The sequence below is a fragment of the Nicotiana sylvestris genome, chromosome 8 (genome assembly GCF_000393655.2).
Source record: "Nicotiana sylvestris chromosome 8, ASM39365v2, whole genome shotgun sequence".
NCBI lineage: Eukaryota > Viridiplantae > Streptophyta > Magnoliopsida > Solanales > Solanaceae > Nicotiana > Nicotiana sylvestris.
In genome coordinates this window covers 224,235,044-224,246,316 of record NC_091064.1, presented here as the reverse complement: position 1 = coordinate 224,246,316, position 11,273 = coordinate 224,235,044, and the positions used below count along the sequence as shown (strand labels likewise).

The following is an 11,273-nucleotide window of genomic DNA, read 5'->3' as shown; positions in this document are numbered from 1 at the left end:
TAAAGCGGTAAAAGATAAAATTTGCACATGGTTCATAATTGTATTAAAAATCAGATAAATAAGCCGAATATAACAGTTGAGCTAGAACCACGGAACTCGGGAATGCCTAACACCTTCTCCCGGGTTAACAGAATTCCTTATCCGGATTTCTGGTACGCAGACTGTAATATAGAGTCATTCTTTTCCTCGATTCGGGATTAAAATTGGTGACTTGGGACACCCTAAATCTCCCAAGTGGCGACTCTGAAATAATTAAACCAATCCCGTTTCGACTGTCCTTTAATTGGAAAAACTCCCTACGCACCTCGCGGTGCCGGAAAAAGGAGGTGTGACAATGACCCTGACCTTCCTCGTCACTACCCCGACCGAGATTAGGCTTGGCACTTAATGAGTATCGATGTGGTGTACCCATGCCCTTTCTGCGCATGTTTTTCATGTGCAGATCCAGGTACGTCGACTCAGTCCTACCACCCGTGAGGCGAGGCGATTGCTCTAGAGACTTCGAGGTACATTTGCCGCATCCGCAGACCGAGGAGTCCCTTTCTATTCTAGATTTTAAACATTTTCCCTTCTGTATTTATTTTCCTTGTTAGATATTCTGGAGTTAGACATTGTTAGATATCCAAAGGCTTGTGGTTCCGTGAGTTTCTGAGTTTTGGGATAGTGTATTAGATTCTGAGAAGTTGTATTGTATATGCCGAGCGACATTTTAAATATTGTTTTCCTTCGGTTATTTTTGGCTTTTTGATTAATTCTTTTGCAAGTTTCGTTTATGTTCCGCATTTGTTAGGCTTACCTAGTCGTAGAGACTAGCTGCCGTCACGACAGTTCACGGAGGGCGAACTGGGGTAGTGACATTTGGTATGGCGGGGCTCTGTCCCGACATTTATGACAATTATGTATCCTTAGAGGCTTGTAGACAGATGTCATGTACGTAAAAGATTGTATGGCCTTGTCGGCCTATGTTCAGTATACGAGTGCTTATTTTGTTCTTATAGGTCATATGTCTTATGTATAAGTTGGTGTTACATGTTGTATTCTACCTATTTCACGGCAGCCTCTCCGACTTAGTTATCTATGATAGTATGATACGAAAAGATACGTTATGTTGGTGCTCGGTTAAGTAAGGTACCGGGTACCTGTCGTGACCCATCGGTTTGGGTCGTGATATTTTAGCTGAAGCTTTGTTCTGTTTGTGATAAATTTCAAGGTTGAAGCTTATTTTGTATTTGCTGAACTTTAGTATCCTAGGAGCTGAAGTCTTTGTTTATATTTCCTGAACTTCAGCATTCTTAGAGCTGAAGTTCTAAAATAACAATGAATTTAGTAAATCATGAGTAGCAACGATTGATGTTGTTCATTTCAAAGATTAAAGCATGAAAAATATTTTCGACATAAAAACAAGTTACTACAGATAAATTAGAACCAAAAATCAATGTGCCTGTAAAGCTAAAATATCTAAGAGGTTAAATTATTGTGAATAAGACCAAACTGAACATAATGGGACAAGCAGATATATATGAATCATCACGCCAGAACGCATAACAATATCTCAATTTTAGCATTCAGAAAATGAAGGAAGAGAAGGAGGATGAGAAAGAGGTCTGAAGTTGTTTAAATAGTGGGTACAAGTTAAAAAAATTTTAAAAAGTTGGTATAGGTTAAATGGGGGCGACCAAATAAGGCGCCCCGTACAATTTTTACATGTTTCTACCTTTATGGTACGATCCACAAAAATAATTACAGTAACAAATAATCAGTCGCATAATTCACTATATCGTCTAACTAGCCTCATTAAACCTTGCATGTAGTAATTTGGATATTATATTGTGGAACAGAAGGTGAAATAAGAACCGCAATTGTCTCAATAATATAATTTACTAATATATGAATAATTTATGTATTATAATCTCAGTATAGTTAGTACGTGAACCAAAAAATAGATTGCATATTTCCTTTCTATTTAAAATATAGAGAGACACATAAGCAATCAATTATAAAAGAGAATTTTAATACTAAATGTTCATCAATATAACAGCTCCACTTGTTAACTTAAAATGTTAGACACGATTTGGACCATAGCAAGTTATGTGAGGTAACATTATTCTGCGCTTATTTATTGACAATTAAATTTTGAATACGATTCGCACCAAAAAAACAAAACAAAAAATATTGAATAAGATTTGGACCCTACGGAGATCTTGAACAGAGCTTCATCCTTGTCGTAATTTCTCTTATATGGCCTACGCAATGTATCATTTTTGGCCTTTTGTTACGCAATGTACTACTTCCAGTTTACGTGAACCTATTTCTTTTTTGGTCCATTTAAAATATATTCCGGACCCCTTTTTAACCTGTTTAGGACCACAAATTTCAAAAGTCTTTATTTTTTCTTAAACTTCGTGCCCAATCAAACAAGTTCACATGAATTGAAACGGAGGGAGTACTAATTTTTGGCCGATACGTGTAACATCTACATTCAGAAAAAGGAAACCGTAGCATAATATACCAAAAAAATGATGTCACTTTATCCTGATTAACTCCACTTCAACTTGTCATCTTCTCTGATCAAAACCCACAATACCCCGACAGACCCTCCCCTCCCCGTGTGCTAGTGAAAGGTAGTAGGTATCGAGATGCACTGAGCTGGTCCGCACTTCACGGTTATTAAAAAGAAAAAGAAAACAACCCAATTGAGGAAACTATTGTAAAGATTTTAGGCTCTTGGCAATAAAGGTACAAGCTTTTCCCCTTAACATATCTGCAAAGAGTCTTTATTCATTTTTTTACTTTATAATTGTGTGATAGTTCAGTTTTGGTAGATGAAAATGCTGTTTTACTATGATCTCAGGATATAGCTACTTGGACTCTCTGTTTTAATCCTGATCATCAATGGCTGAAGTGATTGGTCCAAGATTATATAGTTGCTGCAATTGTAGGAATGAAGTTGCGCTACACGATGATGTTATTTCTAAAACATTTCAAGTGAGTAACTTTTGCTCTTTTTTCTTTTTCCTTGGGATTAGTGGTGGCAAACTGGTTAAAAGAAAACAATTAATCAGCCATATTATACACTAAAAAATCGTTTAAAAACGGATCAAATATGGATATGAACCATATTATCCATTTAGAAAATGGTTAACTAATGGGTAACGAGTGAGTTTAATTTTACTATTTGTAAAGACTTAAATTGGGGATCCTCAAGCTTGGGCACTATGAATTCTCCCAAAAGTGATTATATTCAAGAAATCATATTATCCGCCGGTTAACCCATTTTTTATCCGTATTAAATATGGTTGGGTCAAATAATTTATCCGTTTTTTATTAGACGTTTTCGACTCGAATCATATGTGACCCGACCCGCCCGTTTGTCACTCCTGCTTGGGATTACGATTTGGGGTTTTGAATGCTACACCTATTCTAATCATATACTCCCTTCGTTTCAAGTTAGATGGGGTAATTTGACTCGTCGCGGAGTCTAAGGAAGAAAAAAAAGACTTTTGAAACTTTTGGTATTAAAAGTTCAGGGAGTAAAAATTTTGTGGGGTTGTGACATTTGTGTGGTTATAAAAGCTTTTCATTAAGGTAAAATGGGTAAAATAAAGAGTTTAAAGTTAAATTATTTCCAAATATAGAAATGTGTCATTTATTTTGGAACAGATTAAAAAGGAAAGTAACTCATCTAATTTGAAACGGAGGGAGTACTATTGTTCAAACAGATTAAATTGTTTTATGGTCTTTGTTCTTTGCTACAGTCAGCTTATTAGCCAATGTCCACTAGTGTATACTATGTTCAAACAGATAGTAATAGAACATAAAATTCTGTTGTCTCGCCTAATTCCTTTTGTATATTTCTGATAAAATCGATGATCTTGTTGCATATAAGAATGTTGTCGCCTGTCTAATATGAAGGGACGTCTTGGCGTAACTGGCAAAGTTACTGTCATTTGACCAAGAGGTCACGGGTTCGAGCCGTGGAAGTAGCCTCTTGCATAAATGCAGGGTAAGGATGCGTACAATAGACCATTGTGGTCCGTCCCTTCCCGAGCCTCGCGCATAGCGAAAGCTTAGTGTACCGGACTGCCCTTTGTGTTTTACCTGATTAAGAAAAAAGAATGTTGTCACCTGTGCCACAGAATAAGTGAGGCTATACGGTGTTTCAAAAGTTGAGTTACATTTATTTTTCTTAAGTGTTTCCACCAATATATTCTTGTCGAATTTGACATATAGGGAGGAAATGGTCGAGCATTTTTGTTCTCTCACGCGATGAACGTTGTTGTTGGGCTCAAAGAGGATAGACAACTCATGACTGGTCTCCATACAGTTGCTGATGTCTATTGCTCTGACTGTCGCGAGGTGCTGGGTTGGAAATACGAACGAGCTTATGAGGAGACACAGAAATACAAGGAAGGCAAATTCATACTTGAGAAGTCGAAGATTGTCAAAGAAAATTGGTAGTCTGTCATGCTATGTCAAAGTGTGTGGATGATTCATGCTCATTTTGTTATATCAACTCTGAGCAATTCAAAAGGTCAATTCATTGTTGCCAATAGCCTGATCTCAGCTTCTATTTCTTGTGTGTGTTGAGCGATTGGAAGAAATATCTGAGATGCTGTAAAAATCCTGTTAATATTCTATCTTGAAAATAAAATCTTGTGAATATCATATCTTCTTTACTTGGTTTCTTTGAGCAAATGATGTCTGAGTTATTGCAAAAGGTCCAGGGCCTGCTTTTGCGCGATCCTAACTGTATTTTGTTATGAGAAATCTCAATGTGAACATGGTTAGTTGTCCTGCAAGCAAAAGTACATAAGAGTTTTCTCCTAGTATAAAAAAGGCAGGTCGGTGCACTAAGCTTCCGCTATGCGCGGGGTCCAGGGAAGGGCTGGACCACAAGGGTTTATAATATGCAGCCTTATCATGCATTTATGCAAGAGGCTGTTTCCACGGCTTGAACTCGTGAGGCCGTGACCTCCTGGTCAAATGGCAGCAACTTTACTACTAAGCTTCCGCTATGCGCGGGGTCCAGGGAAGGACCGGACCACAAGGGTCTATAGTATGCAGTCTTACCATGCATTTATGCAAGAGGCTATTTCCACGGCTTGAACTCGTAAGGCCGTGACCTTCTGGTCAAATGGCAGCAACTTTACTAGTTACGCCAAGGCTCCCCTTCAATTTTCTCCTAGTATCTTGAAGCTAAAACATAGAGAAAATAGAAAGTAAAGAACTGCTATAGATCTTCAAAGTATAAAGATATAGCTATGGAGTTGTTTTAGAACTGCCTAAGAAAGCTTTTATTACCATTTCAGGTCTCAGCATCTCCATGATTTATAGCCTGTTTGGCCACGCTGGAGAAATCAGCTTATTTTGAGAAGTGCTTTTGAAAAAAGTACTTTTGGAAAGAATCAGTTTGTGTTTGGCTAATAAGTCTGAAAAACACTTTTGAGAAATAATTTGTGTTTGGCCAAGCTTTTTAGAAAGTGCTTTTAAGTGTCAAATTACGAATAAGGACATGAATAGATTTACTTAATAATTAATATTATAAGTAAATAAATAATATCAAAATTTTGTTATTACATGCAATAATTAAAAAAAATCATTTTATTTAAGTAAAATATGAAAATAAAATTAAAAAGTACTTAATTCTTTTAATATAAGTTAAATATATTAAAATTCCTTCAACAAATATAAAAGCATTCACCCCTAAAGACACTATATATTAGAAAGTTTCCTAAAAATAAGAAGAAATATTTATAAATTAATATCCTAAGTATTAGGTTTAAGGGTTATTTTGGTATATACTATATTTTGTTAAGGGTATTTTACGTAAGAAGAAAAGCTAAAACTGCTTCTGCTTTTGGAAAGAAACTACTTTTTTCTGCTTCTCTGAAACTGCTTCTGCTTCTTCCCAAAAGTACTTTTTACCCAAATAAGCTTGGTCAAACACCTCAAATTAGGAAAAGAAAGTGCTTTTGGGAAAGAAAAAAAAACACTTCTTTTGTCTTGAAAAGCTTGGCCAAACAGGCTATTAATGTCCTTTCCTGCTATATTAGCTAGTTGCTTACTATTCTTTTATTTCTTCAGCATTATATCTGGGGCGTTCTAGCGTCGATTTCATTAATAGCTTGTTGTTTGCTTCCCAAAAAAGAAAAGAAAAACTATACTAGAACCTACTTTTGAAATCCATCATAGAGTACCTGAATTTGGTTTTTGTGATATACTAGTTCTGAAATGCCAAGGGGAACCTTAGCATAGTGGTATGGTTGTTGCCAGGTGAATAGGAGGTCACAAGTTCAAGCCGTCAAAACAGCCTCTTGCAGATGCGTACAATAAACCTTTGTGGTCCTCTTGCAGATGCGTACAATAAACCTTTGTGGTCCGGCCCTTTCCCGGACATTGCGCATAGCGAGAGATTAGTGTACCGGGCTGCCCTTTTTACTAGTTCTGAAATGCAATCTCTAGTATTCCAAGAAGAGGAAATAACACTCAAAAGTAAGAAGTACTAGCATAAGATCACAGTAACCAAGAAGTTAAAAGGCACTAAATTCCCTGTGACAAACTCATAAGTCAAAAACAAGCACCAAAGCTTGCAGAAGCTCACTTGAGAGCAAGAACACAAACAATTCATTTCATTAACACCACTGGACAGTTACAAAAAGAAAAAGGTAAAACTAAGAAAAGAGAATGAACAGTTTCCCTAAAATAAAATGGAACTTCTCTTGCTAGGTCAAAGATTAGTAGCAAGAAACACGCTATGTACATATATTCTTTTTACTAGTCCACTTCTTTCTGGCATTTTCAATTGCCTCCACTCGCATTCTCAAGAGTTCGCGGCAAGATTGCTGATACTGCATATTGATGGCATCAAGTTCCAACTTGAGATCCTGCAATTGATTCTTGTCATTTGCTCCTTCGATGAGAGAGATGGAAGAGAGGTTAGAGCTCAAATCATTAGATATGAGATTCCGCGAGCTATCAAAGGATATCCCTGAATTTTTGGTACAATCACTCATTACAACATCACCAATACTACCCTCATTGTAGCTTGGAACATGGATCTTGGGACCCTCGATGCATTCTAACTCATTGCCGAACAATCTTAAAAGGTTGTTATACTCAACATCTGAATCTGATGTTCCCCTTTGATTCAAAGATGTAACGCCTAGTTCTCCAATGGCGTGATCCTCTATTTTAGGAGTCTGAGAAAGAACATGAAACTGGTTATGAGCACCTTTTAATTCATAGTCCTGATCAAAACTTGCAGACACCGGGTTACTATTAATCAAAGTTGAATCATTGGATGAGTTATTCACGGCACCGAAACTCCCAAGAGAATATTTCTGGCTTGTTGAGAGTTTGGAAATGAATCCGTCAATCAATTCAGCTATTGTCGCTACATCGTCGTTCGACAACGCAAGCTCCTCTGCCATCTCACTAGCAATTGACATCACAGTGTCAACATCAAGATAAAATACAAAGTGCACATGCCTAATCCGACCTGTTAAAAACAAAGAAAAGAGTTAAACATTTGCCAACAAATACTCCATGTATATTCTTTCAGCATGACTACATACCAGTCAATTCAGCAATTCGCAGTGAAAAGGCAATTGATTGGTCATCATGCTTGTCACCTTGTAATCTAAATTCATTTCTCCCATTACTTCTCACAAAGTCCAGATTAGAAAACTGTGGACATCCATTCTTGCTTTCTATGGACATGTCACTTTGTAACTTCTTCTGTGAAAGGTCTATGTCCATGGAAAAAGAACACGGCTTTGGCAAACTCTGTGCTTCAGGCACATAATTTGAGTGCTGCAAAGGATCACATAGGGGTTTTTTCAAGCTTTCAGATGAAAGAAATGGGTCTTCCAAAAGTTCAGCTGCACTCAATCTTACAGATACTGGGGCCAAACATTTCTCCACAAATTGCTTTACATGAGGATCTGTTACTTTCGCTAATGATGCTGGTTTTATGCCCTGAAATCAAACATGTTCCTAAGCATTGCAATTATTATAGAGTTGAACAAAGTAATAGTTGTAAAGCTTAGGACTAGTGGAGCTCACCGACGTGACTTTTTTGTAAACTTGTGCTTGATTTCTACACTCATTATACGGATATTCACAAGTGATTAGCTCCAAGATGCACATGCCAAAAGAATATATGTCGACAAGTTCATTATATTCTTCATCATATAGCTCTGGTGCCATAAATTCAGGGGTACCTGAAGAACAGAAAACACAAAGAAAATATGGTAATAGGGGTTAATATATCAATTTTGATGGAACCAAAGGCAGCAAGTCCAACCCAAATAACTACCAATAACACTTCGAGCTGTAGGCTGCTCCATGATTGTTGCCAATCCAAGATCTCCAAGTTTAACTTCTCCATGGTTTCCATTGATGAATATATTGTCACATTTCAAGTCTCTGTGTATAACTGGTGGATTGTGACCATGGAGATAATGTAAACCTCGGAGAATTTGTCTAGCCCATTTTTTAATGGCCCTCGTGTCGACAGTCTTGTGCTTTCTCCGATATCTAAAAGCCATAGAAACATATGAATAAGAAAATCTGGAGGTTGCATTGTTAATAACAAGGAGAAATATGCAAGAAACATTGGACTCACTGCCGTAAGCTTCCTGAACTAAATAATTCAGTGATCATATTAATACTTTTGTTCACATCGTCCACCCATGAAGCATATAGCTTTATAATGTTTTCATGCTTCAACATTCTCAACAAATGAACCTCAGAATATATCCTCTCCAAATATTCTGGTGACTGCAAAGCATCATCTATGCAGATTTGATTCCAAGCAACTTCTATTCCATCAATTTCATCAAATGCCTTATAGCTACACGTAAAACATGTGAAATTAACTGCTAAATTATTGAAAATGTATAATGACCAACTACATCTTAACATAATTAAAGTGCAAGAAAAATAACAGGAGATGGGTCTAGGAGCCATACACAGTCTTAAATGCTCCACTTCCCAAGATTTCATTATACTGGAGGAAGAAAAACAAAGAGAAGGTGACAATACCACCAAAACCCGCAATATTACATAAACGAAACAGAATGAAACAAATATCCTGTAATAACCGAGCACACTCCATTTCTCAACAAAATGTATAGATAATGCAAAAGAGCAAAATATAATCATAATAAATGAAAACCCAACTAAATTCCTACCTACATTACAATTTGTTTCAATAGCAAGCCCCACTCACTTTAGTTCAACTAGGCATCAAAAGATACAACAGCTCTTTGCCGAAATGCAAGCAGAAGCATATACACTCACCCTCGGTATGGGGTAAGCCATTTTTAACAAGCCTCACTTTTAAATCAAGAGTTTAAGTTATATACACTGTTGTAGCAGGTAACCTGTCTTATTTTCAAGATTATAAACCTCACATTTTAAGGAGACTTGCCTACAGATATTCTTTGGAGAACCTGTGTAATAATATTTTACAACGACGGTATACACAACTTAAACTAAGATGAACTAAAGGAACAAAGTACAACAACAGTTGATTTAATCAAATAATCCTAAAAATCGTAACTTTCCAAAAATACAGACACCAGAAAGAAAAAATCATATGTACCCGAATGTATCGCTTGTCTGGGGACACTTCAACAACCTCAGGCTCATCAAATTTACCTTTCAATTTTGACATGTCAATCCATGGTGTAGAAGAATTCATCTCTCCACCGAAAAAAAAAACCCAAAAAAATTGAAACACCCAAATCCTAAAAAAGATTAAAATCCGGTAAAATCAAAGAAAAGGTTCAGAGAATGCTTCACAGGCAACTGAATAAGAATCAATAACCCTTCCAAATCGGAATTGACGTTCAAAGAACTCAACTTTAAGGGAAATTAAAGAAAAAATGAGAACCCCCATTTGCAAAAATCAAGTAATTAACCACAAAAACAAGAACCCAATATTGAAACGCATATAGCTAGACTAATTAGGGCAAGAAAAAAAATTCAAACCCTAAACCTCAACGCCCTATACCGAAACCCTAATTTGTTGACAAAGAATTGGGGATTGACACCGGTAAATTTAGGGGAAAAATTTAACGGGAAGATTGTGATTAAAGAGCGTAGAAGAGAGAGGAATGGAGAAAAGAGGAGCAGCTCCAAAATAGCCAATTTGGATTAAGGGTTAATAGTTTGTTAACTTTGACAACTAAGCTTTCGCTTTTTTGATAATCAAGCTGCTAAGGACTCTTGATTTTAATGTAATTTACGATTTAGTGATAAATAATATTAGAATATATGAAATAAGGCACAACAAGGTGTCGTGGTGTAGTTGGTTATCACGTCAGTCTAACACACTGAAGGTCTCCGGTTCGAGTCCGGGCGACGCCATTTTGTTGTTTTTAACCTTTTTTTAAAACTCGAAATTGCTGAAAGCTCATACTTGTCATCTTTTAGCCAATTCGCTTGCTTTGATCTCTGTACTTTTGGTGATCTGGGTACCTCATTTATTTAGAGTACGACAACAATTTGTACGTTGTTGCATGCGGTGTCATGGGCAGAGGCGGAAGGAGGTTCATCCGAACCCCCATTGTTAAAAATTATATTATATATAAGGTAAAATTTGTTTTTTACCCCTATATATTATGTTTTGAATCCCCTTGACACAACCTAAAAGCTTAGTTTAGTGGTCAAGGAAATCCAAAACTTTTATGAGGTCACTAGTTCAGTTCCCATTGGTCGCAATTTCTTTTAATTTTTAATTTTTTTTTCTTTTTTGAACCCCTTAGCGGAATGTCTCTGCCTTTGGTCACGAGACACCGCTTCGTCATTTGTTCATTAGTTCAGTTTTTCAAATTGTGACACTGCTTATGAAATATCATGCGTACACCACTGATTGCACGTGGGAAATATCATGTGTACACTACTAATTGCATGTGGCCTTTACTCCAGCTTACCATTTGTCCTCATATGATAATATGCATATATGAGTAGAGGTAATCTTTGTTGGTTGATTCTCTATTTTACCCTCATTTGCTCCTCGGTTTGAGACTTAGTTTGGATATGATCCGACTATGATACTTAACTGCATATGTTCTGGTCAAGTAACCGTTGATTTTTTAGTGTTTTTGGCCAAAAATTGAGGTGTTTGACCAAGTTCGTAGAAAAAAAAGTGTTTTTGAGGCGAAGCAAAAACATTTTTTGAGAAGCAAAAAAAGCAGTTTTTCTTCAAAGACACTTTTCTTAAAAGCACTTTTGAGAAAAATACACTTAGAAGTAGTTTTCAAAAG

General features: G+C 36.5%; 2 protein-coding genes and 1 non-coding gene across 4 annotated transcripts; 2 read left to right on the top strand and 1 right to left on the bottom strand.

Moving 5' to 3' along the window:
• The first annotated feature begins 2,560 nt into the window (after positions 1 to 2,560).
• On the top strand, positions 2,561 to 4,676 carry LOC104217379 (protein yippee-like At4g27745). Its single transcript, XM_009767615.2, has 3 exons — positions 2,561 to 2,736; positions 2,852 to 2,985; positions 4,231 to 4,676. Exons 2-3 carry the CDS (start codon positions 2,893 to 2,895, stop codon positions 4,456 to 4,458), a joined length of 321 nt encoding a protein of 106 aa, XP_009765917.1. The 5' UTR covers positions 2,561 to 2,736; positions 2,852 to 2,892; the 3' UTR covers positions 4,459 to 4,676.
• A 1,911-nt stretch (positions 4,677 to 6,587) lies between these two features.
• On the bottom strand, positions 6,588 to 10,191 carry LOC104217380 (probable serine/threonine-protein kinase WNK10). Of its 2 annotated transcripts, XM_009767616.2 has the most exons (7): positions 9,608 to 10,191; positions 8,973 to 9,010; positions 8,627 to 8,854; positions 8,318 to 8,538; positions 8,065 to 8,222; positions 7,575 to 7,977; positions 6,588 to 7,498 (listed from the first exon to the last, which is right to left on the bottom strand). In XM_009767616.2, the coding sequence occupies exons 1-7, from the start codon at positions 9,704 to 9,706 to the stop codon at positions 6,753 to 6,755; spliced, it is 1,893 nt and encodes a 630-aa protein (XP_009765918.1). In that variant the 5' UTR covers positions 9,707 to 10,191; the 3' UTR covers positions 6,588 to 6,752. The 2 variants fall into 2 exon arrangements, with proteins under 2 accessions (XP_009765918.1, XP_009765919.1); XM_009767617.2 differs by lacking the exon at positions 8,973 to 9,010.
• A 109-nt stretch (positions 10,192 to 10,300) lies between these two features.
• On the top strand, positions 10,301 to 10,374 carry TRNAV-AAC (transfer RNA valine (anticodon AAC)). The gene has a single exon. It is a non-coding gene; the product is annotated as a tRNA-Val (tRNA).
• The last annotated feature ends 899 nt before the right edge of the window (positions 10,375 to 11,273 follow it).

Coding starts and splice junctions, on each gene's coding strand:
- LOC104217379 (XM_009767615.2), top strand. CDS start 2,893: ATGGCTGAAGTGATTGGTCCAAGATTATATAGTTGCTGCAATTGTAGG. Junction 2,986..4,230: donor TTATTTCTAAAACATTTCAA/GTGAGTAACTTT, acceptor TTTGACATATAG/GGAGGAAATGGTCGAGCATT.
- LOC104217380 (XM_009767616.2), bottom strand. CDS start 9,706: ATGAATTCTTCTACACCATGGATTGACATGTCAAAATTGAAAGGTAAA. Junction 7,978..8,064: donor TTTACAAAAAAGTCACGTCG/GTGAGCTCCACT, acceptor GTTTGATTTCAG/GGCATAAAACCAGCATCATT. Junction 7,499..7,574: donor GCGAATTGCTGAATTGACTG/GTATGTAGTCAT, acceptor TGTTTTTAACAG/GTCGGATTAGGCATGTGCAC.